Below are 27,733 nucleotides of genomic sequence, written 5' to 3' on the forward strand. Positions count from 1 at the left end.
GACCATCTACAGGGGGGGGGGGGGGGGGGGTTCTGCCCTCCTTTGTTTAAAGGTGATAGGGATAGTTGTGTTTTTTTTTGGGCTAAATGTTTGTACCATGTGTCACGTATGGGCAGGGAAGGCGTGCTCGCTAAGCCCACCTTTCCCCTGTCCCTGCCTACTTGTCCGCCTATCCTAAATGATAGGCCGGCAACTGGTCGACAATCCCTTCCTAAATAAGTGAGGGGAGTCAAATGTCAACACAATAAAATACAATCCTGCCAGTTGTCAGGAGCAACAGGGAAACAAGCAACTAACAAAGACAAACTAAACATACACACATAAAGTCAATGTCAGTCAAACCGAGTATAGCCAGGAGTGGGAAGAGGTGCCAAATCGCTATAACAAAAGAGAAGTCAGATAGGAAGCCAGAAGTCAAGTTGCCGGGTATACAAGGGAATAAGGAAATGCTAGCTTCTCAGGTAATGACCAGTTTCACAGGCATCTTCCCAGTGTCTGATGCCTGGTAATATAAGGAGAGGCACATGTGGTCAATCAGTAGCTAGCCACTCAGACAGCAGGACGTAACCCGGCAACCTTGCGACAACACCTTGTCAGCACCTGTTAACCCTGCTGGTGCTGACAGTACCCCCCTTTTAGGAGGGGCCACCGGACCCTTAAAACTGGGTCTAGGCTTGTCTGGGTGAGAATCGTGGAATTTCTAAATTAGAGTGGCCGCATGGACAAAAGAGGCCGGAACCCACGATCTCTCCTCCGGACCATAACCTTTCCAATGAACTAAGGAGTCTTAGCTCGGGCACACACATCACAAGAAGCAACAAAAGCTTTCACATCTCTGTTCAGGGTTGACCGCCAAAATCTCTTTTGAAGCAATCTCCTTGTACCATGGATACCAGGATGACCTGCTAACGGCGAACAATGAGATTCCTCGATTATACGGAGGCGAAACTGATTAGGTACAAAGATTTTGCCTCTAGGAATCTCTGGAGGAACCAAACCTTGATTACTCAAAATTTCCGATGTTAAATCGGCAGATACTGCAGAGATAACCACACCTTCTGGAAGAATAGTCTCAGGATTAGAGTCTATAGGCTGAGAAGCACTGAAACTTCGAGACAAGGCATAAGGTAAAAGTTCAATAGCACAGACATAATCTCGGTGTGGGGGCAAAGCAGAGGAGGCCTCCTCAGAAAAAACGTCACAAAAATCAAATAAATTCAGGTTGAATACTTTTACTCACACCGAGAGTAGCAAGAGAGACAGTAATGCATTTGCTAGAACACTCATATCCCCACTTGATAAGTTTCCCTGAGGTCCAATCAAAAACAGGGTTATGATTTCTTAACCAGGGTAAACCCAGAATCATATCTACAGACAAATTTTTAAGTACAAAAAAGGTGTTTTTTTTCAAAATGCATAGAACCGACCAATAATCCCACTTCGGGTGCAGAAAAACTGACACAACCCCCTGACAAGGGTGTATAATCCACTCCAGAAATGGGAATCGGGTCCTCCAACCGTCTCAAACGTAAATTTAAAGACTTAATAAACTTTAGATCCACAAAATTAGCAGCAGAACCAGAATCAACAAAAGCTTTACCAAATATTTTTCTCTTTTGAAAACATATTTGCACTGGTAACAAAATTTTTGAAGATAAATTCGGAGGTACCTGTGCGCCTAAATGACCTCACTGATTATTTAGGCGCTGAAGTTGGCGTTTGACGCAATTATGGAACCGATGTCCTTCGTCTCCACAAAAGAAAAATCTTCCGAATGGATTTTCTCTGCTGAGGGGAAAATTTCCCTATCTGCATAGGTTCCTCGGCAGAGACATGAGGGACAGGAAAATATGGAAACATGGAGGAAGGAGAGTGAGGAACAGAATTAAAAGTCTGCTCTCGATTTCTTTCTTTCATACGTCTGTCAAGTCGTATAGCTAATGTCATGGCTTGTTATAATGAGTCAAGTGATGGATAACTTACAAAAGCATCCTTAATAGCGGCAGACAATCCTAGTCTGAACTGACACCTAAGGGCTGGATCATTCCAACCTGAAGCCGTGCACCACTTCCGAAAATTCGCACAGTACTCCTCTGCTGTTCTCTTTCCCTGCTTAAGATTGACTAGCTGCGATTCTGCAAAGGCTGCACGGTCTGGCTCATCATAAAGAAGGCCCAAAGCAGAAAAGAAAGCATCCACTGAACTTAATTCAGGAGCTGAGGAAGGTAAGGAGAAAGCCCACTCTTGAGGGTCTCCTTGCAACAAAGACAATATAAGTCCTACTCTCTGATCCTCTGTGCTAGTACACTGTGGTCTCATGTGAAAATATAACTTACAACTCTCTCTGAAGACAACAAATGTCTTTCGGTCACCTGAAAAACGGTCAGGAAGATTAATTTTAGGGTCACTTGAAACAGCTGGAGGACAGACCACTGACTGACCATTAGCTGTCTCCTGAGCCTGAACCCTCTTAGCAAGAGAATGCACTAACTGGTTTAATCCCTGCATTTGCTCTACTAAAGCAGTCATTGCTTCTATCATAGCAGATGCAGATAGTAGTTTGGGCCTGTGAAAATGTCACGTATGGGCAGGGAAGGAGTGCTCACTAAGCTCACCCGCGCCCCTGTCCCTGCCTACTTGTCCGCCTATCCTAAATGATAGGCGGGCAACTGGTCGACAATCCCTTCCTAAATAAGTGAGGGGAGTCAAATGTCAACACAATAAAATACAATCCTGTCAGTTGTCAGGAGCAACAGGGAAACAAGCAACTAACAAAGACAAACTAAACATACACACATAAAGTCATTGTCAGTCAAACCGAGTCTAGCCAGGAGTGGGAAGAGGTGCCGAATCGCTATAACAAAAGAGAAGTCAGATAGGAAGCCAGAAGTCAAGTTGCCGGGTATACAAGGGAATAAGGAAATGCTAGCTACTCAGGTAATTACCAGTTTCACAGGCATCTCCCCAGTGTCTGATGCCTGGTGATATAGCGAGATGCACATGTGGCCAATCAGTAGCTAGCCACTCAGACAGCAGGGCGTAACCCGGCAACCTTGCAACAACACCTTGTCAGCACCTGTTAACCCTGCTGGTGCTGACACCATGTTTTACTAATTGCACAACATAATTTGACCGACCCATGATCTCTTTTTGAGGTGTTTTACATGTCCACCTCATAGGATCAACCCTGTTTATAGTGTTTTTTTTATCCTTCTTTTTTATATGTAAAGCGTTTGCATTTAGGGATGAGCGAATCAAATCTGACAAATCCGAATTCATTACGAATTTCAGGAAAAATTCAATTCACAGTGAATGTGAATATCGCCGTAATTTGATTGCTCCAGGGCATCTAAAATTGTGGATAAACACGTGAGTGTAAATGAAGACTTGGTACACTGTTTATGGTGAACACATCAATGTAAATTTTACTAAGCAATCCAAAATGGTAACCTTTTCCGTCCAAATGAGGACCTTCCTCAGACCTATCGATAATATACAAAACAAGTGGTACGTGAGAAACAGATATCTAGTAATGTGAAGTTAAAGAAGTAGTCCAGTGGTGAACCCAGTGGTGAAAAACGTATCCCCTATCCTAAGGATAGGGGATAAGTTTGAGATCGTGGGGGGTCAGACTGCTGGGGCCCCCTGCGATCTCCTGTACGGAGCCCCGACAGCCCCGACAATACAACTCTATAGCAGAGCCGAAGCGCTGCCTTCGGCAATCTCCGGCTCTGCCATAGAGATGTATTGAGGGGGCGTGTCGGCCACCGCTTCGTGCGGAGGTCGACACCCGCTATCTGGCCGGAGAGCCTGGCCCCAGTACAGAGAGATCGCAGGGGGCCCAAGCGGTCAGACCCCCCGCAATCTCAAACTTATCCCCTATCCTTAGGATAGGGGATACGTTTTTCACCACTGGACTACCCCTTTAAGTGAAATAAAGGGTAAACTAGAAAATTCTAAATAAATAAAAATCAAGGATCTCATACAGATAATATATGTAAAGAACTTCACAAATAGCAAAAAGAAATTGCAATCATATACATATGGTCACTCATGCAGTTCAATAAATGACATTCAACAGCACTGCACCTTGTAAGAAAGTAAACAATTTCCCCACAGAAAAATATAGTAAAGTGATGGGTAAACCACCACCCAGCTAGACCCCTCTTCTGGAAGACTTTTTTTCTCAATCCTGCAGATGCAGCAGCAGCACCACCATCACTTGCTCCTGAGCTGATCACACAAACAGGCCTGCTGACATCCTCATCATCAAACTTCTCATTGTCCACATGAATCGTCACCAAAGGGATGTACACCACCACTAGTAATGGCAAGTGTTGTCTTGTCCACCCTCCAGTGTAACATCAGAGAGAGTGTTTGGCTTGGTAGGCATCCTCCTAAACCCTAAGCGAACAAGATTGTCTGCCAGGAACATGCAAAAACTCATAAAATGAATTTTGCTTGGCTCAGTTTAAAACTCCTGTGCCTGATGCCACTGATTAGACACGACTACCACCACTACTACCGCCATAAAAAAATCATAGTGGAAAATAAAATTGGTCTACAGCTGGGCACATTCTATTAAAGCTGTCAACTACTGCGAAAAGTTGGAAGCAGCTTGATATAGAATATTATTTATTATTAGTGAAGTCCAGGCCTTCAAGAATTTAGGCCGTCATAAAAAAGTGCAAGATCAATAACCAACAAAGTATTGACTGGGAGTTATGGTTGAATATTCTGTCATTGATTCCATGATTTTTCCCCCAACTTGACCTGGAAAATCTTATGCATTTCTGTACAATTAAAATTATTATTATTTTTTTTTTTATGGATATTTCCCAAAGCCACAATACTTAAACATTGATTGAATCATATATGTGATCTGATATACAGTAAATGAGCAAAGTAAACATCCTTTAAGTGTGGTCACTCCATAAGCCACAGCTTAGCTATTATGTTGCTGAACTGCTCCTGCTCTCACAATCTGAGCTCACCCTAAGTGCTTCTTACACCCACGCTTCACCTTCCCTTTAAGTTCTAGTACGGTTCAATTTCCTGAAAGAAGAGAGGGTGATACAAGCACTAACACAGGTTCACACATTAGTAACATAATAACAAAGTAACATAGTTGATTAGGTTAAAAAAAAAAACAACATCCATCAAGTTCAACCTATATCCCTACTGTGTCCCTATTGTGTTGAAGGCAAGAAAAAACACAAAAAAAAAAAAACCCTTATGAGGCTGATGGCAATTGCAATATACCAGGGGAAAATTCCTTCCCGACTCCAAATATGGCAATCAGAATAAATCCCTGGATCAACATTCTGTTCCTATTTATTTAGTATCCATAACCTATAATATTATTACTCTCCAGAAATGCATCCAGGCTTCTTTTGAACTCTTTTGTTGAGTTCACTATGACCACTTCCTCTGGCAGAGAGTTCCATAGTCTCACTGCTCTTACAGTAAAGAACCCCTGTCTGTGGTGGTATAGAAACCTTCTTTCCTCTAAACGTAGAGGATGCCCCTTTGTTATAGATACAGTCCTGGGTATAAATAGATCATGGGAGAGATCTCTTTACTGCCCCCTGATATATTTATACATAGTTATTAGGTTACCTCTAAGCCATCTTTTTTCTAAACTAAATAAATAGTGATGCTCGCGAATATTCGCAATTCAAATTTTAATCGCGAATATCGCATTTTCGCAAATATTGCGAATATAGCACTATATATTCGCAATAAGGAATATTTGCATTTTTTTTGTTTACAGTACACATCACAGTGATCACTGATCATCCCTCTCTGCTCTTCGCATATGCGCATATTCACGAATATTGAGCCCTCCCTTCTTTAATGGTATAGGGAACTAATGGGCTAGTGCATTAACTCTGTGAGTTTTTCCTCAGTGAAACCAATTAGCCCATTGTGGTCTATGGGGATCTCATGGTATGTAAAACTGTAAGATAAGTAGGAGGGACTTGGTGGTACAGTGTATGGGAGACCTGTGCGGTGGTTCGAGTCCTGGGGTGGGACGGAGTGTTACAGTGTTGTGGTTTAACATTTTTACTCGTTAAGTGAGTGTTTGAACCGTGGGAACTAGGTTAATGGGGTACCAAATATGGGTATTGGGGTTAATTGAAACTGGATGTAATGTGTAAGGCTGGCTATGAATGAATGAATGGTAGGTTAAGGAACATAGGGGGAGATTCATCAAAACCAGTGTAGAGGAAGAGTGGTGCAGTTGCCCATAGCAACCAATCAGATTTCTTCTTTCATTTTTAACAAGGCCTTTGAAAAATCAAAGAAGCAATATGATTGGTTGCTATGGGCAACTGGGCAACCTTTATTCTGCACAGATTTTGATAAATCTCCCCCTATGAGGGAGATTTATCAAAACCTGTCCAGAGGAAAAGTTTCTGAGTTGCCCATAGCATCCAATCAGATCGCTTCCTTTATTTTTCAGAGGCCTTTTCAAAAATGAAAGAAGCAATCTGATTGGTTGCTATGGGCAACTCAGAAACTTTTCCTCTGGAAAGGTTTTGATAAATCTCTCCCATAGGGGAGATTTATCAAAACCTGTGAAAAGGAAAAGTTGTCCAGTTGCCCATAGCAACCAATCAGATCGCTTCTTTCATTTTGCAGAGGCCTAGTGAAAAATGAAAGAAGCGATCTGATTGGTTGCTATGGGGAACTCAGCAACTTTTCCAGGAAAATCTGCTGAGTTGCCCATAGCAATCAATCAGATCGCTTCTTTCATTCAGCAGAGGCCTTGTGAAAAATGAAAGAAGCGATCTGATTGGTTGCTATGGGCGACTCATCAGCTTTTCCAGGAAAACCTGCTGAGTTGCCCATAGCAACCAATCAGATCGCTTCTTTCATTTAGCAGAGGCCTTGTGAAAAATGAAAGAAGTGATCTGATTGGTTGCTCTGGGCAACTCAGCAGCTTTTCCAAGGAAGTAAAGTTTAACCACAACACTGTAACACCCCGGGACTCGAACCACCGCACGGGTCTCCCATACACTGTACTGCTGAGACCCTCCTGCTTAGCTTACAGTTTCACATACCGTGAGATCCCCACAGACCACAATGGGCCTATTGGTATCAATGGTGCCCAGTACTGTACACAGCATTTCATGTGTGATTTGACTAGGGCTTTGTACAGTGGTAAAACTTTTTCTTTGTTGTGGGCATATATGCCCATTTTGATGCACCCGTTAATTTGTGATGTTCCAGTACAGGATATGGTCCTGTACTACCCTTAGGCCCTGTCAGATTGAGTCCCTCAGTGACCTGGGGGCTCCCCTTCAAGGTCTCCCCCCTGTTGGTTTTATAAAGGTTTGTATCACTTTAATGCCTAGACAGGATCCCTATGTATAGTTAGTATAGAGGACCTGTGGGAGGTCTCAAGGACATGTGATGTCTGTCACATATTGTGTTATCTTGTCACATGATTTGTTGTCACATGTCCTCCCTGAGAGCACCAGCTTAACCGCAGCTTGACCAATGAGCTTTAGTCCAGCACTATATAAGGGGGTGCCCATTATAATTCTCTCTCTTTGCTACCAGGTCTTCTGCTGCAAGCATCTCTCTTCCATCTAAGTCTTTGCTGAGGCAGCAGCAACCAGAGAGCTCAGTGCAAGTGATCAGCATCTGGAAGGCCACAAAAGCAACCCTTATTCCAGTAAGTCTCAAGTCTATGTCTGCTGTCACTGAAACTAGTCAAGTCCTGCATATAGTCAAGTCAAGTCTAATTTCAATTTAAATTAACTACAAGTATATTGGTCCAGCAAGCTGCAAGGTCCTTTTGAGTCCTCACCACCTCTCTGGGAAATCTGGCCTTAGCTGTGAAGATAATTACACCTGTCTTGGTAACTAAGCAGGGTGATGTTTGGCATTAACCCTTTAGACACTGTAATAAAAGTTGAAAACTGAAGTTCAAATGCCGGTTGCCCAGGGATGCTGATGGGGACCACCACGACAAAAGAGTCTCGATTAGCTGAGATGATGGGCTATCTGGTCCGATTGGCACTCCATAACTGCAGGCAACAGCCTGTAATAATGCAGCGCTAATAATATTGATTAGGCAAAACATTGTTCAGTGTATGCAATCGAGAGATTGCATGAAATAGCCCTCTATGGGGAGAAAAAAATAGTAAGTAGAGTATAAAAAAAAATAATGTTAATAAATGTGAATAAACCCCTTCCCTAAGAAAAATGTAATTCACCCCCCTGTTCACATTTTTCAAATAAAATAATGTAACAAAAAAAAACAACATATGTGGTATGTATAAATGTAGTAACTTTTAAATGTAGGAACTATTAATTTCGTAAACTTAAAAAAATAATAATAATAAAATAAAACAAAGTCCAGAATTGCGCATTTTTTATTACTCCATATAGCAGAAAGAAATTAAAAATAACAAATCACGACACAAAAAATAAGCCCTCATACAGCCCCGTATATGTAAAGATATTATAGAGGTCATAAGAGGACAATTTTAAAGGGGCATTCCATGCAAAAACTTTTTTTATATATCAACTGGCTCCGGAAAGGTAAACAGAATTGTAAATTACTTCTATTAAAAAATCTTAATCTTTCCAATAGTTATTAGCTTCTGAAGTTGAGTTGCTGTTTTCTGTCTAACTGCTTTCTGATGACTCACGTCCCGGGAGCTGTCCAGCTCCTATGGGGATATTTTCCCATCATGCAAGGGATGTTCTCCCATCATGCACAGCTCCCGGGACGTGACATCATCATTGAGCAGTTAGACAGAAAACTTCAGAAGCTAATAACTATTGGAAGGATTAAGATTTTTTTTTATAGAAGTAATTTACAAATCTGTTTAACTTTCCGGAGCCAGTTGATGAATAAAAAAAAAGTTTTTGCCTGGAATACCCCTTTAAGTATAAAAAAATTCTTACAAAAAGTTAAAGGGGTACTCCAGGGAAATAAACCCATAGCCCATCTTTTCCCTCTTACCAACCTATTTATTTGTCTAAATATTACTCATTAATAGTGTTGCTCGCGAATATTCGCAATGCCAATTTTATTTGCGAATATCGCATATTCGCGAATTCGTGAATATTTGCGAATATAGCACTATATATTCGTAATAACAAATATTTGTTTTTTTTATTATTATTATTATTATTTTTTCACAGTACACATCACAGTGATCATCCCTCTCTGCTTCCAGCTTGTGTGGTATAAAGAAGGCTCTAATACTACTGTGAGAGACCGCCGGGCGAATTTTCGCATATACGAAAATTTGCATATGCGAATTTTCGCTTATGTTAAATGTTATATATGTTAATTTTCGCATATGCAAATTTTCGCATATGCAAATTTTTTATATGCAAATTTTCGCATATGCAAATTTTCGCTTATGCTAATTTTTGTATATGCTAATTTTCACATGTGCGAAAATACAACGCGATTATTACGAATATGCGAATTTAGCGAATATATGAGGAATATTCGTCCATATATTCGCGAAATATCGCTAATTCGAATATGGCCTATGCCGCTCAACACTACTTATTAGCTATAAAAAGCAGTTTCCCTCTTTCAGCTGACACTTACATGCAGGGAGTGAGAGAAAGACGTCAATATCAGATCCACCTTGTCTTTGTGCAAAGCCTTCACTGAGAGTAGCCCCCACACTCCTGGAAGACAAAAAAAACATGATTTCTGTCTTGTCTGGCTTCACAGCCAAACCTTCCCTCCCCCTTACCCCCTTACCTCTTCTCCCTGTGTGAGGATCTTGCTGTGAGATAAACAGCCTAACGTCTCCTCAGCACTAGTGTTGAGCGGCATAGGCCATATTCGAATTTGCGAATATTCGCGAATATATGGACGAATATTCGTCTTAAATTCGCGAATATTCGCATATTCGTTATATTCTCGTTTTATTTTCGCATATGCGAATATTCGCGTATGCGAAAATTACCATATGTGAATATTAGCATATGCAAGCTTAACATACGTGTAAATTCGCATATGCGAAACTTAGCATATGCGAATTTACGCATATGCGAATTTTAGCACGCCAGTCTCACACAGTAGTATTACAGCCTTCTTTACACCACACAAGCTGGAAGCAGAGAGGGGTGATCACTGTGATGTGTACTGTGAAGAAAAAAAAAAAAATGAAAAAAAAAAAACGAATATTCGTAATTACGAATATATAGCGCTATATTCGCGAAATTCGCGAATTCGCGAATATGCGATATTCGCGAATAATATTCGAATTGCGAATATTCGCGAGCAACACTACTCAGCACATAAGGCTGCTCTTTGTCTGCTGTATATCTAATCACTGACTGCTGCCATTCAGAGCATAGCATGATTTATTTCTGGGGGAAGGATAGATTGAAAGAAAAGACATGTACAATGTGTGCTGCTCACTGTGTTTACAACAACACAGCATGCACACAGATAGTAAAAGCATTTGTCTGGCAGCCATTACACAGAGCCACACTGACTGTTGGGAGTTGTAGTCTGGGCTAAAAGCAAGGAAAAATAATATTCAGGAGACAACAGGGGCCACAGGAGCTGACAAAATCACATGGATAATTACAGGGCATACAGCAGGTATTGTGATGGCTTTAGGGGCATTTTTATTTTTCTTAACTTTCCTGGAGAAACCCTAATATTTTTTTTTAAGTAGTAAAATAAAACAAAGCCCACATAAAATGAGTATTACTATAATTATATGAACCTATCAAATGCTTTGGAAAAATCAAGCTACCCGTTCCAGCTCTCCTCCTCATATCAGTTAATCAGGTTAGTTTGAAACTATCAAGTTAGTTTGACATTGCATATGTGTTGCAGAATTTCAGTTGAAGAATGAGCACCAAACTTGGTAGCAAAGTATGATCCAAATTAGATGAACAAGTTTTAACAAATCCTATTCACATACAACTTTAACATAGAGATGACAAAGCAATATACTATATATTTCAACAAGATACAACACATTACTTAGAGGATTCAACCACACACAGCTTTCTCCTTCTCCCTGGGCACCAAGCAGATGTGGCCTGTAATGAGAATGTATTTATAATATAACCCCATCATCAAGTAGCTACACTTTCTCCTGGATCTACACTTATTATCTTAACCACAACCAGCAGCTAACCATTAGTATATACATATAGAGACTCATGCATAAACAGCTTATATAAGCTTCTCATCTAGGAACATGTGCTAGACACAGAATACACAGAAAGTGCACTGACACATACTTTCACCTGGAATAACTATATTTACATATAAAATCTGTTGTAATGTTATTGTTTTACTTCTATCTATATTTACACACGAAGGCATACATATACTGTAATCTAAGGTATTTTCTCATCTTCATTTTTCAGCTATGCAAAAAAATCGAGCCTAGATAGAGAAGACATAGGCTGGACTTGCTTGGGCTCTTGCTGTGAGGTGCCCATGAGGACAATGAGAACAGTAGTTCAGGCAAGCTGAAGACAGTTCTGTGTGAAAAGCTCCTAAACGCCACATGGAGCACTAATCACCTTGATGCAAACTAGATCTGCTTCAGGGTAAGTTCTAGAACCTGCTTGTAAGGCTATGTTCACATGATGCAGTGTCCGCACAGAAAATCTCTGTATGGACATTTCACTGACAGAACAGTGTCGGCAGGACTGTTCTGAAATGCGCTGTCTCATAGATGCCAAAGAATTTCCATGCGGATTCCACAAGAAAGAATAGACATGTATATTCTTTCTGCAGACACTGGAATTTAAATTTCCACACCAGAAATATATGGCGCGGAAATTCTGCAGTGTGAACAGTGCAAGCAGAATCCCATTGAAATCAATAGGTCTCTACTGCTGCGGAATCTCCATGCAGACTTCTAATGAGGAATTTTGCAGGGAAATTCCATTGTGTGAACAAATAGCCTAACAGGCTTTAGATTGAGCATGTCAAAGATGCGTATTGTTGATTTTAACCCCTTAAGGACGCAGGACGTAAATGTACGTCCTGGTGCGGTGGTACTTAACGCACCAGGACGTACATTTACGTCCTAAGCATAACCGCGGGCATCGGAGTGATGCCCGTGTCATGCGCGGCTGATCCCGGCTGCTGATCGCAGCCAGGGACCCGCCGGCAATGGCCGACGCCCGCGATCTCGCGGGTGTCCGCCATTAACCCCTCAGGTGCCGGGATCAATACAGATCCCGGCATCTGCGGCAGTGCGCGATTTGAATGAATGATCGGATCGCCCGCAGCGCTGCTGCGGGGATCCGATCATTCATAACGCCGCACGGAGGTCCCCTCTCCTTCCTCCGTGTGGCTCCCGGCGTCTCCTGCTCTGGTCTGTGATTGAGCAGGAGATGACCGATAATACTGATCTGTTCTATGTCCTATACATAGAACAGATCAGTATTAGCAATCATGGTATTGCTATGAATAGTCCCCTATGGGGACTATTCAAGTGTAAAAAAAAATAAAAAAAAATGTAAAAGTAAAAGTTAAAAAAAAGTGAAAAATCCCCTCCCCCAATAAAAAAGTAAAACGTCCGTTTTTTCCAATTTTACCCCCAAAAAGCGTAAAAAAAAATTTTTATAGACATATTTGGTATCGCCACGTGCGTAAATGTCCGAAATATTAAAATAAAATGTTAATGATCCCGTACGGTTAACGGCGTGAATGAAAAAAAAAAAAGTCCAAAATTCCTACTTTTTTAATACATTTTATTAAAAAAAAAATTATAAAAAATGTATTAAAAGTTTTTTATATGCAAATGTGGTATCAAAAAAAAGTACAGATCATGGCGCAAAAAATGAGCACCCATACCGCCACTTATATGGAAAAATAAAAAAGTTAGAGGTCATCAAAATAAAGGGATTATAAACGTACTAATTTGGTTAAAAAGTTTGTGATTTTTTTTAAGCGCAACAATAATATAAAAGTATGTAATAATGGGTATAATTTTAATCGTATTGACCCTCAGAATAAAGAACAAACATCATTTTTACCAGAAATTGTACGGTGTGAAAACAAAACCTTCCAAAATTAGCAAAATTGCGTTTTTCGTTTTAATTTCCCCACAAAAATAGTGTTTTTTGGTTGAGCCATACATTTTATGATATAATGAGTGATGTCATTACAAAGGACAACTGGTCGCGCAAAAAACAAGCCCTCATACTAGTCTGTGGATGAAAATATAAAAGAGTTATGATTTTTAGAAGGCAAGGAGGAAAAAATGAAAACGTAAAAATTAAATTGTCTGAGTCCTTAAGGCCAAAATGGGCTGAGTCCTTAAGGGGTTAAAGGAAAACTGTCACCAAGTTCACCCACACTAAACCCAATACACTGGGTTATAGTGTGGGTGAACAGGATTCAAATGAGGGGTCATTTACTTAGTTTTGTCAACTGGCTGGCGAGATATATGCTTCAAAATTTCCAGGATTTCTATATTGAATAAGTGCACTGCTGGTGTCTCCTGCGCCCGTGGGCCTCCTCTCTCTCCCGCAGTAGAGCTCCTAAGGCCACCCCTCCACTTTGCATATTCATTAGCTTTAACTCCACGTCTGTGGAGTCACAGCTCACGTGATCGGAGCACTCTTTGCGGAATTACATCACACCAAAGCCCGCTCTTTCCCTCCAATCACCCTCCTCTACCTCCGCCTTATTACCGCCCCCTCCTACCAACACTTGATGATTGGTTCTCATACAGAGTGCAACCAATCGCCGTGATCCCCTTCTTCCTTGCTTGCACCCTCGGAGTAGAGAGCTCCCTGTACGCTGTACTGATAATGTGAGAACTGGGGAAAGAGCGGCACATGCGCTCTGAGACAGAGCACTGCGATCATGTGATCATGTGAGTTAAAGCTAATGAATATGCAAAGTGGAGGGGCAGTCTTAGGAGCTTTACTCCGGAAGAGAGAGAGGCGGCCAGAGGGCGGGGAGACTCCGTCAGTGCGCTTATTCATTATAGAAATCCCGGGAACTTTAGAAGCATATTTCTCGGCAGCCAGTTGACAAAAATAAGTGACCCCTCGTTTGAATCCTGTTCACCCACACTATAACCCATTGTATTGGCAGTGACAGTTTTCCTTTAATGGGATTCTGCTGCACTGTGCACATGGCTGAATTTCTTCGGGAGTAAATCCTGAATCCCACGTTCTCAGAAAAAATAGACATGTCTATTCTATCTGCAGATTCCACTTGAAAATGCATTGCCGTCTACAAGACGGCACATTTCTGAGAGGTCCTAGCTCCCGCCACAGCATTCAAATGTGCCGAATGTCAGCCTGTATTTTCTAGGCGGACATTCTGCACATTTTCAGCCTTGTGAGCATGGCCTAAAGGAGAATTATCCTGGGCAACAGGTTAATATAGATGACCTTTCATGTTAAAAGCATTGGCAAATACATGTATCTATAATCTTAATAATAGTCTTGGTTGTCACTAGCATTAAGTCTTAGTCAATATTTTGGCTGAGAGTATCGTTGAGAGCAAGAAAAAGAAAGTTTTTAATTCCGGTTGTTGGAGAGAATTCTTTGTTATCAGCCAAGTTAAAACATATTCCAGTTTGTGAGAATTATACAGAATTAAAACTATTCACCAGGTAGTTTGTTGCTATAACTTCTACTTTGTTGTAATAATTTGTAGTAAATTGTGATAAATGTAGAATAAGGATATTACAATTTGTGATCATAGCACCGCTTAGTGACTATTCTTATAAACTGCAGCAGGGTTTGCAGGAGATTACATTGGCCATATGACAACATGTCATAACATTAATTAGTGTGGGTAAAACAAGCAATGCACAGTAACTTGGCCACTGATCTACAGATCAATTATAAAGCTATCATTTAGTAATGCAGGGTAAAGCAGTAGGCCCCATTCATGTACCATTTTTGCCATACTGTATAAATGTGTATATATAGTGCGAGTTCCCTATGGTTCCACTGTAGGAAGGATCAAGAATACCAATAAAAAAAAACTCCTGCCCCCAGACCTGCACCTTCATATTAGACCAGCGGTGTCTCTCTACCCCACAGCTGGATTCCCCTGCACCTTCTCTAAATCCCAATGTCAACTATGGCTGTGCTTTCCCTCCTCACTGGGAAGCTCCAATGACACAACTATCCATAAATGAACAGTATATCTAAAAAGTTACTATGCTTAATGGGGTACTCCGCTGCCCTGCTTCGGAAACTCTGCTCCCCAGCGTCCAGAAGTTTCTGGTTCCGAACGCTGTGTGAGGGCTTCCATGTTCAGGGCCGCCCCTCGTGACGTCACGCCCAGCCCCTCAACGAAAGTCTATGGGAAGGGGGCGCGACGGCTTCCCATAGACTTTCGTTGAGGGGGCGGGCATGAAGTTACGAGGGGGCGGGCGTGAAGTCACGAGGGGCGGCCCTGAAGCAGGGCAGCGGAGTACCCCTTTAAGCCTAGATAGAAAGCAACTAGAGTGATAAAAAAAATGGATAACAAGAAGGTCTTAGAGGACTTCTGGCACTAGTAAGGGCCAGATACCAGCCTCAGAGCCTGTCTAGTTGGTCAGCGCTGCCATTTAGGCCACTGAAGTAATCTGTATACTTATCTGCTGGGATTCCAGATAGCTTTTGGTCTCTGTACCTAGGAAGCTCCAGTGCGGAGATAAAAAAACAATTGAAGTACTCCAAAAGGTGTTGCTGACTCCACTCTAGACCTAGCATGATATAGTGTGGGGGAGTGTGCTACTATATAAAGGTGATATATCCAACTGTATGCCAATACAGCAGTGTATGTTGCAGGCTTACTTTTAACGTTTACACTTGGTTTACAATGTTTTTAGTTTTTTTGTCTGTATATACCTTTAACATTTCAGCTCGTAGAAGAAATGAAGTCGGCACTCACCATGCTCTTCTATCTTCTTTTCTTTATTGAAGGATACTTACGTATAACATATACAGGACGGGAGAAGGTACATAGGAGGGGGGGGGGGGGGTACCACTAGGCTACAGCACTGTTTCGGTCTTTACAGAGCTTACCGGGCCTGTGCCTGTACCTTTAACATAATGATGTGAAAAGACAATGCAACTTGGGGCATGACAGACACCATGCCCTAGGCCATTAACTAGTTTTTGATGCAAGAAACTAATTTCCATGTCAAAAACCATGTGGGAGATAGTGATCCATGTGAAAAAGTAACATCACTTCTTTCCACGTGGTTCTGCTCTGAAGCACATACCCTTATTTGCAATGGTATACAAAGCCACAAGCTTTATCAGACAGCAAGCTAAGCTCTGCTACATCTGTATATAAATCTTATATGGAAAATGAAATGTTAACAAGACAGTGCACTTCTACAGTACTTTCATGCTTAGCCTATGATTCAGAACAGTTTGTATTCTGTCACACTTACGACAATTTCTATCAAATCCCCCAACATACATAACATGGTTCAGAATGTCCAGTTTCTGTGTAATAATAGACTACATCGTGTCTGCTATTTTCTGTGAAAAGCAGTGCTGGGTAAGCTGATGGGAAAGAGGTTTTGTTGGCAGGATCTTCTGCAAAATTCTATTAAAAGTTCTTTTCTTTATCAACGTCACTCAGCCATCCGAATGCTGGTTTGTGACATAGATAAGGGGTGGGCTAGGAACTGAAAGGAAAAATGCCAGACATTGTGAAACAAATAAATGTTGGAATTTGAATATAAGTAAATAAGAAAAAAAAAAAAAAGACATGTCAAGGGAAAACACATTTTTCTATTTTCTGTAATATACCCCAGGCTGAATTTGACGGATGTTTGCTATGAGGAGGCTGGGAGAGGCGAGTGGAAACATTCCTCTCCATGCTGTCTAAGCATGAGTTGGGCGTGACACTCAAGGAGCATGTCTCAACTGGAGACTAGAAGGACCGTCCAAAACCATGGGAGGACTCATGGGAAACAGACCAAGACAGAGATACTGGAGAACAAGCAAATGAAATGAGACTCGGAAAGAAAGGCAGCAAAACAAACAGCTTCCTTATTAAATTATTCATGTACTAAAAGTAAGTATAATGTTCTCCTTCATCACTTCTATTTGTCTAACCTTGTGTCCACATTATAAATTGTATTACACTGTACATTCTACACTGTATTTCAGTGACAGAGAATCCACCAAAGAAAAACTTGTTGAGATTGAGGGTACCCTAACTCCAGGTACGTGACTACGTATTATTTCCCAGGGCAGTGTAACCGATGTATATGATGCATGTCAAAGATGAGTAAAGAAACAGCTTGTCTTATCATATGTACCGAATAAAGGACCTTCAGTTTTCATTCAGGCTTCTTCTGCTTAGAAAAAAAATAGAATAAAGTGCAAGTAATTAGTTAAAGAATGTGCATAATATATATAAATCCTAAACAAATGATACTGATATGTGTAATGCAGTGGATGTAATACAACCTTCGCAGTAGCATGTAAGATGTGATTAGATAGATACTCATGCTTATCTGCAAAGTATCCCAAGAAATAATAATTATGTAGTCAAGTTTATTAATAATGACCATTACAACTGGCCACTAGGACCACCTAAAAGAAAACAAATAAATAAATATCATATATAATATAAGCCAGTGTTTCCCAACCAGGGAGCCTCCAGGCGCTGTTGCATGGCATGATGGGAGTTGTGGTTTTGCAACAGCTGGAAGCACTCTGGGAAGTTGAGGTGGTGTGGAGGTTTTGGCTTCAGTCACATTGTTACAAATTCTGCTCAGCCATGATTACATTTTTGTTTCTTTAAAGATGGATGACAATATTGGACACAGTGACTATAATCTATATTCCCCAGAGCTCTGAATAAAGTCTTTGCCTGGTTATGCAGTGGGATACGGAGTTAGGAGGAATCACTGAAAAACTAGGATGATTTGTCATTCAGGATTCTGGGAAAGTTAGGTCACAGTCCTTGCCAGTTGTACTAAATGGTGGCCATACTGATTGATACTCAAATGTCCATGATGCAAAGATAATGATTGAACTACTCTTATAAAACCAAATGGTTTATATTTAGGGAGTATAGTTTAACTGGATCACGCTTATAAGCCCTCAGAATTCTGGGACTGGGATTCTTCTGCAAAATAATGAGACATACTATCAACCTTTAAAAAAGTGATGTAGTAACAGAAAACAGCCGGTCATTACTGTAAAGCTTCTCATGTCTGCGTTAGTTATTAGATCCCACGCAGCCCAGAATCTGCATGACAGTCATGGATTATTTATCTCGCCAGAATAACGTGTAACATGGGCAAACTACTATGATTAACACAGTGTACGTCAGGAAAAGTCACAAAGGGTGTAAAGTCCTTTCCCTGACTGCAGCAATCTCTGGTTTAGCAATAGTATTGACTCATTTTGTACATATTTTAATGTTATACAGACTTTAGGAGACAAATGGAAGATAGACTGAGCAATATTTTTAAAGAGTCATTGTCATATGAAAAAAATGTTTGACTTGTCGATCATTTCCGATACCGGCTGCAATTGGGAGTTATCAGCCAGGGAAGCAGACGGCAGTGTTCTCTGATGGCTGGCCAACCAATCGATCCGTACATTTCTCTGCATAGACTTCTATGTAAAGAAATGGATGATCTCTCTGTCGGCTGGGGAGTGGAGTGCAATGCAAGCCTGCTTCCCCGGCTAATAACCCACGATCACAGCCATTCTCAGGAGTGAGACTCAATGTGATCAACAACTTTCTGACATGTCTAATCAATGTGAAATGTTGTTTTTAATTATAGTAACACTAGAGGTTTTCCATGGACTTCTACCATAGATGCTGAGGCCCAGGCATTAGTTTGGTCTGTTTGGTGAGGCTCCAGTAGAAAAAGTTTGAGAAGCCCTGATGTATAATATAAAATAATTGTGTCACTTGACATATTAAAGGGGTACTCCACTGGAAAACATTTTGTTTCAAATCAACTGATGCCAGAAAGTTAAACAGATTTGTAAATTACTTCCATTTAAAAATCTTAATCCTTCCAGTACTTATCAGCTGTTGTATGCTCCACAGGAAGTTCTTTTATTTTTGAATGTATTTTCTGTTTGACCGCAGTGCTCTCTGCTGACACCTCTGTCCATGTCAGGAACTGTCCAGAGCAGGAGCAAATCACCATTGCAAACCTCTCCTGCTCTGGATAGTTACTAACATGGACAGAGGTGTCAGAGAGCACAGTGGTCAGACAGAAAGGAAATTAGAAAAGAACTTCCTGTGGATCATACAGCAACTGATAAGTTCTTAACAAGTAATAAAAAAACAAGTAATTTACAAATCTGTTTAAAGGGGTCATCCAGGAAAAAAACAATTTTTATATATCAACTGGCTCCAGAAAGTTGAAGTTGTTCTTTACTGTCTAAGTGCTCTCTGTAGACACCTGTCTCGGGAACTGTCCAGAGTAGAGGCAAATCCCCATAACAAACCTATCCTACTCTGTGCAGTTCCCCAGACATGCAGAGATGTCAGTAGAGAGCACTGTTGCCAGACAGAAAAGAACAACTCAACTTCCGCAGCTGATTATTGGAAGGAGTAAGATTTTTAAATAGAAGTAATTTACAAATCTGTTTAACTTTCAGGAGCCAGTTGATATATATAAAAAGTTTTACCTGGAATACCCCTTTAACTTTCTGGCATCAGTTGATTTGAAAAATGTTTTCCAGTGAAGTACCCCTTTAACTTTTACTAGTCCTGGGATTGCAATCTTTATTTTAATCCAGAGTATTTCAAAACCATGGCAAAATTCTCAGCATACAATTCATGCTGGTTTGATGGGAATTCAGAAGCTGAATTTTTAGCCTGTGACCATGCCAGAAGGGTAATAGGAGGATTGGAATCTGCAATAAATCCACAGTTTTGTGGATTTTTCTGCGAAAAATGTATAAAGTTTATGGCAGCAAATTTCCATCAAAGCCGCATGATTTATTGTTTATTTTTTATTTTTTGCTGTGGCTTTTACTGTTCAAACGCCATGGAATATCAGTTGCAGCAAATTCAGAGCAATTGAAAGTTCAGAAAGTTGCAGAAATTTTTGCAACAAGCCTGCTGTGTGTGAATGTACCCTACAGGTTAACAGGTTAGGAAAAAACAGACATTATGCACCTGCACCTATGAAACTATAAACTTTCTGCATTCACATCACTATTGTGCCAACTGTGGCACTTGTCCGTATCATATCAAAATGGGATGCTGACAAATATGTATGTAGAAAAAGGGAGAGAAGGAGCGCTCCATGGTGTATTATCACCAATAATGACAAACGCCAAATGTGGATGAGCGCTTACCATAAAATGTTGTGCAACGGCCAGCACAACATGGAGAAAGGTATATATCAATAGCCCACTGCTGCCATTCCACAAATAACCAGAAATACCACAATCCACCTCCAAAAATGGAACTTCAGGTGCTGAGGGACCATAGAATAGTGTAGACAAATAGCTTTATTCCCAGCATGCAGCGCGTTTCACACAGAGGATGTCTTCTCTGATTGGAGTCATTCACATTTTCTTTTTTTTCATTATCTGGTCTGGGGCACCATGAAGACTTCTCCTGGCCAAGACTCGTCTCCACAGAACCAGTAAGAAAATAGCAGGACGCTGCCTGCAGGCTGTACACACCAACACAGGAAGCGGCACATCCCCCCCTGCTCCGCTCCTCTCTATCAGTATGAAGTGACGTCACGTCATGACGTCGTGACGTCACTTCATACTGATAGAGAGGAGCAGAGCAGACGGGGATGTGCCGCTTCATGTGTTGGTGTGTACAGCCTGCAGGCAGCGTCCTGCTATCTTCTTACTGGTTCTGTGGAGAAGAGTCTTGGCCAGGAGAAGTCTTCATGGTGCCCCAGGCCAGATAATGAAAAAAATAAAATGCGAATGACTCCAATCAGGGAAGACGTCCTCTATGTGCGAAACGCGTTGCATGCTGGGAATAAAGCTATTTGTCTACACTATTCTCTGGTCCCTTAGTGCCTGAAGTTCCATTTTTGGAGGTGGATTGAAATATGTATGTAGACAGGTACAAGCCCTGTTGACTAATGATTTGGACCTTGTGAGCTAGTGAATTCATTTGAGCGATTTACCGAATCTTCTGACTTTTATTGAAAAGTAGAGTGTGTTGCTGTTTTTAGTCACAGTACAAACATGTATAACCCTTACATACTGACCAACTAACTATGTTCAGGCCATTGAAGTCAATGGGGCCTGTGCCTGTCTGTGTACTTACACATCCCACTTTGATAGGTTCCCAATGTATAAGTGTCACAGAGGGCACAATCAAATGTACACCTCTGAGACATAACATCCCCAATCTCATTATATCTCGAATTATAGATCCTTACTTGTTAGGGTCTAATGGCTGTAAATGTCACACATATCTTTATGGCTTCTACAATTTTTGGAATAGAAATGACATATTTTCTAAATTTAATTTACTAGATGACAAAAAAAATTAAATGTTGCTTGTTTTCTATGCTTTTGCACACATGATTTTGACACTTTTTGGTGAAATTTTCATCAAGTTTTTTGCATATTTTTCCAACAATGCTGCATCCAGCAGTTCTACAATAAAAAAAAAACTACAAACATAAGGGTAATAGGGGTCAATCACATTTTAAGACAATAAAAGCAGCTTATTATGCATAGTGTGTTTTTTTTTTTTACATGCATTTAAAAAAATTTATGTAAATAATATTCAGAACATCAACTCGGTATTCACAGTATTTTCTTTAATGGTTTTGGTCTAAGCACTGTTATAATCTGTCCATGACACATCCGTGCCTAGAAAACTACTGATATTTGTTATTTTTAATTTCTATATATAGCAATTCTAAATGCATTTATAGTCCACAAACGTGCTGAGAAAGCCATTTCAAACTCTCACCCCTTGTCATTAAAGGAGATCTGTAGTGCTCTTAATTTATAAGTTATAGATCATGGGGGTCCGAGCTCTGGGGCCCCCGCAATCTCCTGTACGGGGCCACGGCAATGTACAGGAAAGGGGGCGTGCCGTCCCCGCATGAGGCAGCAGCCGGCACGCCCCTCCATGAATCCCATAGAGATACATGGAGGGGGCGTGCCGGCTGCCGCGTCATGCAGGGAGGGAATGCCCCCTTTCCTGTACATTGCCGTGGCCCCGTACAGGAGATCGTGGGGGGCCCCAGCGCTTGGACCCCCTGCAGTCTATAATTTATAGATTATAAGTTCAGAGCACTACAGATCTCCTTTAAGAGTTTGTAAGAGGGGGTTGTGACAGAATTTTTATAAAAAATAAGTGACTTAATTCTTCTTCTCACATATAGGTACTGAATGCTTAATGGTTACTGTTCACAAAAAGACAAAATGCTTAACCCCTTAACGACGAAGGACGTAAATGTACATCCTGGTGAGGTGGTACTTAACGCACCAGGACGTACATTTACGTCCTATGCATAACCGCGAGCATCGGAGCGATGGTCGCGTCATGCACGGCAGTTCCCGGCTGCTGGTAGCAGCCAGGGACCCGCCCCCAAAATGGTGGACACCCGCGACCGCGCGGATGTCCGCCATTAACCCCTCAGATGCCATGGTCAATACAGATCACGGCATCTGCACCATTGCGGTACTTTGAATGGATGATCGGATCGCCCGCAGCGCTGCCGTGGCAATCTGATAATCCAGCATGGCTGCCGGAGGTCCTCTCACCTTGCTCCGGCCATCTCCCAGGGTCTTCTGCTCTGGTCTGTGATCGAGCAGACCAGAGAAGAAGATGACCGATAATGCTGATCAGTACTATGTCCTATACATAGCACTGAACAGTATTAGCAATCGAATGATTGCTATAAATAGTACTCTATGGGGACTATTAAAGTGTAAAAATAAAAGTAAAAAAAGTTAAAAATAAAAGTTAAAAAAATGTGAAAAGCCCTCTCCCCCAATAAAAATGTAAATTGTGTCATTTTCCCTATTTCACCCCCAAAAGTGTAAAAAACATTTTTATATACATATTTGGTATCGACGCATGCGTAAATATCCCAATTATCAAAATAAAATGTTAATGATACCGTATGGTGAACGCAAAAAAATTTAAAAGTCCAAAATAGCTGTTTTTTTTTATAACATTTTATTCCCCAAAAAATTAATAAAAAAAAGTATTAAAAGTTTTATATAAGCAAATATGGTATCAATAAAAAGAACAGATCATGGTGCAAAAAATGAGCCCTCATACTGCCGCTTATACGGAAAAATGAAAAAGTTATAGGTCTTCAAAATAGGGGGATTTTAAACGTACTAATTTGGTTAAACAGTTTGCGATTTTTTTTAAGCGCAACAGTAATAGAAAAGTACATTATCATGGGTATCATTTTAATTGTATTGACCCAAAGAATAAAGAACAAATGTCATTTTGACTGTAAATTGTACGGCGTGAAAACGAAACCTTCCAAAATTTGCTAAATTGCGGTTTTCTTTTTAATTTCCCCACACAAATAGTATTTTTTTGGTTGTGCCATACATTTTATGGTAAAGTGAGTGATGGCATTACAACAGACAACTGGTCATGCAAAAAACAAGCCCTCATACTATTCTGTGGATGAAAATATAAAAGAAAACGTAAAAATAAAATTGTCTGTGTCCTTAAGGCCCAAATGGGCTTCATCCTTAAGGGGTTAAAGGTTCACAGTGGGTGGGATGTTGCATTTAATCATCTTTAAAGCACACCAACTTGTGCAGCTTTCGGGATAGTCTCTTATCAGAGATCAAAGGCCTGTGTGATGTGCCACCAATCCCTAAAAGAGTTATGTTGCACCCAAGATAGCTGCTGGCTCTAGCCTAAACCTATTGTACTGCTGGGGGTCTCTAAAAGCCAGACCATTTGCACAGCCTAGCATTTCTAGGGGTTCCTTACAGGGTTGCTCCAACCACATACAGTATGTGTCTACATCTGCGTCCTTCTGCAGCTTCCTTTTAGCCTCAACATATCCCCATGTCACAAGATGATCAGCTAGTAAAAAAGCAAAACAAATATGATTTCACAATACTCTGTTGGGAGATGTTAATGCTATCAGGCCACTGGCCTCCCAATTGTTACAAATTTTACAAATTGGAGTTCTTAATGAAATTCATATAAAGGTATGGATGGAAACATCTGTAGGTTAACTTGAGGCCCCACTGGGTCCTTGTAATGACAAGGCTACCTACCTTTCATGAAACTGTTTGTTATCCACAGCTGTATGTACAAATGTGCATGTTGTCTAACACTTTGCACAGCTGCATTATGGTCTTTAAACATCAGGTCTTGGACCAAAAGTTAAAGTCCAACACCATGTAAGGGTACCATCTCTTTTAAAACCACTCACTTGAAATGCATCCCAGCAGCAATGTTGCAACACAATTATAACTAGTACTTGACAAAGGTGGAAACACCTCCTGTTATCTGCATTCTGGAGGAAGTTATGCACTTACTGTCTTGTCTACTACCAAGTACCTTTGTACATTCTTCCTGCTTTTCCACTGACACCACTACAAACTATGCTTTCTTTTTCATTTAGGCCTCTTCCTAGGGCTCAGGGCAGCCAATCCTTGCCATCTGCTGATTCCAAACTCTGGGCTTGCAGGTCCTTGGCTCACAATGTATCAATATATCTCATTCTCTTACACACTCTCTCGAAATACAAACCCACTGGGTTCCTTTCTGTAAGCTTTACTGTGCACGCTCCTCTGGTTTTATGGATCCATGGATCCCACCTCTAGATCACCCTAGCAATCTTGTAACATTTTTTCTTCACAGCTTCTCTCAAGCTCTATGTCATATGCTCTTTTCCACTCAACCCACTCGCTTTTTTCATACAATTTGTATGGCGTTTGTGTTTAGGAAGACACTACATAGTACTGTGAGTTCATAATTGAAAATCATTTTACCATTTGAAATATCTTTTAAAATTAGACTTCTTGTCATCTGTCTGGGAAGTTGACTTTCCCATAATCCAAACTTACTTATCTTTTCCTTTTGTTTTCTCATTTAGGTAGAGCCATTCCAAAATGAACAACTGTGTCAACAGTTATGGGAATGATACCATCCTGAGTTCCCAGGCTTCCCGCATGTCTGGTGCTATATTTCTGGGCCTGGCAGCATCCTTGGGCTTACCTGGGAATGCCTTCATTATATGGAGCATCTTATGGAAATTGAAAGGCAGAGAAAAATCTGTAACCTGCATACTTATCCTTAACTTGGCAATAGCTGATGGAACAGTTCTTCTACTGACTCCTTTTTTCATAGCATTCTTGGCTCAAAAGACCTGGATATTTGGCAGAGGTGTATGTAAAGTGGCCTACTACCTTTGCTGCCTTAACATGTTTGCAAGTATTTTTATTATTGCTTTAATGAGCATGGACCGGTTCCTAGCTGTCTTCAGGCCTCATATGGCCCAGTCACTCCGTAAAAGGGAAATGGTAATAAAGGTTCTCTTAGCCATATGGCTGCTAGCAGGGGCCTTGGCTCTTCCAGCATTTGCTTTCAGAGAGGTGATTGAAAATCATCAGATGAATGCAACTATTTGTGAGCCTTGCCACACAAACCGGGGAGAGGCTATTTTTCACTACACTTTTGAGACATTGGTGGCTTTTTTGCTGCCCTTTCCTTTGGTATGTTTTAGTTATATGTTGGTGTTAACAAAGCTGAAATCAAGCCGGATTGGACAAAGATCACGAATTGAGAAACTGATCGCTGCAATATTGGTAACCTTTGCAATCCTCTGGCTTCCTTACCATATTGTCAATGCAATTCAGGTGACTGCCAATCTGACATCAGGAAGCATATCTGATAAACTGGCAATATTTGCTAAAAAGAGCAGAGCTGGCGCTACTGCTTTAGCCTTTTTTAGTGCCTGTGTTAACCCTCTGTTGTATGCCTTTGCAGCATCGGATCTATTCAGAATATTTGGCGTAGGTTTTGTAGCAAAGCTTCTAGAAGGGACAGTGGCAGAAATCCAAAAAAGGGTCAGATCCCAACGTGACCTTGTAAAAGGTCTTGTAAGAGTTGGAAGTCGGGGAGAATCAGTAGACCTTGAAGTGAGAAATGGAATAAAATTAGAACCTTTAAATTGTAAAATGTAGCCCTAGACAAGCATATTGGACAAGCAGGATATATATATATATATATATATATATATATATATATATATATATATAGCTGCTTCTGTTGGATTTATTTAGAATCTGACTCATATATGCCTTTATATGAAATCAGGGGGAAAAGAGGTACAGTAAGGCCCCACAAACCTCTATGGAAGCTCTATTTCAGCCCTATACAAAATGAATCTATAATATGACCATGTGTATAAAGGGAAATTCTGTTCAAAACTCATTAATGACTTATTCCACTGAAGCGAATTAGAGCTGAGCTGCATTAACCCAGCATGTCCACTACATAATCTATAGCCATCTGCTTCCAGCTATTTCCCACTGTGTATGCTGGTGTTACTGCTCTAGAAAGCAGCTGATCAGGTATTAATACCCCACTGATCAGATATTGATGATTTATTTGAATCTAAACTTTTTGGGAATTGCTGAGTGGCCAGGCATATGCTGTATGCCTAGCCACTTGGCCCCTTATTGGTGGTGTAAAAACACATACCCGTTTCCTGCTCATGTCTGTGACCACTTAAAGTACGCGGAAGGAAACCTCAGTCAGGGACTGGGGCAGGGGGTAAATTCTATTGCTACTAAGCTTCTTACGCTTGCTGGGCCAAGAAAGTATTCACTCCTCAGGGGCATAGCATCCCCTATGCTTAGTATGTAGTCTCTATGGCACTCTAGTGTAGGTGCCATATAATCTACTAAGAGAACCAGGGATTCATGTTGCTTTGTTTGGAGTTCCTGCTCCTGTACAGTAAGCAGCAATGCTTTAATAATTGTGACTTACAGTAGGGCCCCAAAGAGGTAAGAGGGGGTAATGTGTAGGGCCAAATCCAAATCAGTGTTCTGATTCTAGCCAAAGCTTCTTGGGAGGTTTGCTCATCTTTAGGTCAGGTCATGAACAATAATGCCCAGAAAACCCCTTTAATATGTATGTACACCTTGTAAATATACCCCATAAATTATTTTTCTACAGCAGATATTTTATATCATTAGCATAATAATTTCAGTGTATTATGTTTTAATAGTTAAGGTAACAATTGCACTCACAGTGACACAATAATTGTTTCTAAAATGGCATATTCAAACTACGTATAGGTATGTACCATGTGGTCTTTGACAGTTAGACCAAGTTTTTGCATGAAGGACCAAGATATCCAAGCTTCTCCTCTGAATGTAACTTAACATGAAATGAACAATAAATAAACAGTATAAATACATTCATTTAACTTTGTTGCTTCCTATGTTCATTTCAGTTTTGAAACCTATACTGGAAAAATAATCTTTGATTCTCTGGCATTAAGAGAGGGAAATATGCACCAAGGCAAAAAACTAAATGAACATCTGGTGATGGTGGATCCTGTCAAGTAATATCTTACATTTGTGGACAGGAGAACCCAGTGTGACCTTTCACAATCCACTATAAAATTGCATAAATATGATCTCCTTCCTTCAGAGACTGGGATGCAGGGAAGTATTCCAACATGCAAACAACTTCAAACTCTTCCAAGATAACCACTGCCTTGCTAAAGAAGCTGTAGAAAAGTGTAAAGGTTATGGACTGGCCAAGCATGTCTCCAGACCTAAACACTATTAAGCATCTGTGAGAAATCCTAAAACAGTAGGT

The 27,733-nt window shown here is 40.7% G+C and overlaps 1 protein-coding gene and 1 long non-coding RNA gene across 3 annotated transcripts; one reads left to right on the forward strand and one right to left on the reverse strand.

Moving 5' to 3' along the window:
- Window positions 1-4,881: 4,881 nt before the first annotated feature.
- On the reverse strand, window positions 4,882-9,804 carry LOC130308471 (uncharacterized). Its single transcript, XR_008857450.1, has 3 exons — window positions 9,746-9,804; window positions 9,587-9,669; window positions 4,882-5,055 (listed from the first exon to the last, which is right to left on the reverse strand). It is a non-coding gene; the product is annotated as an uncharacterized LOC130308471 (long non-coding RNA).
- LOC130308445 (leukotriene B4 receptor 2-like) lies at window positions 7,226-27,302 on the forward strand. Of its 2 annotated transcripts, XM_056552247.1 has the most exons (7): window positions 7,226-7,338; window positions 7,570-7,684; window positions 9,166-9,233; window positions 11,380-11,565; window positions 16,752-17,014; window positions 17,110-17,165; window positions 24,996-27,302. In XM_056552247.1, the coding sequence occupies exon 7, from the start codon at window positions 25,012-25,014 to the stop codon at window positions 26,083-26,085; it is 1,074 nt and encodes a 357-aa protein (XP_056408222.1). In that variant the 5' UTR covers window positions 7,226-7,338; window positions 7,570-7,684; window positions 9,166-9,233; window positions 11,380-11,565; window positions 16,752-17,014; window positions 17,110-17,165; window positions 24,996-25,011; the 3' UTR covers window positions 26,086-27,302. The 2 variants fall into 2 exon arrangements, with proteins under 2 accessions (XP_056408222.1, XP_056408223.1); XM_056552248.1 differs by lacking the exon at window positions 9,166-9,233.
- The last annotated feature ends 431 nt before the right edge of the window (window positions 27,303-27,733 follow it).

Source organism: Hyla sarda, chromosome 1 (genome assembly GCF_029499605.1).
Source record: "Hyla sarda isolate aHylSar1 chromosome 1, aHylSar1.hap1, whole genome shotgun sequence".
Lineage (NCBI taxonomy): Eukaryota > Metazoa > Chordata > Amphibia > Anura > Hylidae > Hyla > Hyla sarda.

Excerpts from the sequence above, each read along its gene's own strand:
- LOC130308445 (XM_056552247.1), top strand. The coding sequence starts at position 25,012 with ATGAACAACTGTGTCAACAGTTATGGGAATGATACCATCCTGAGTTCC.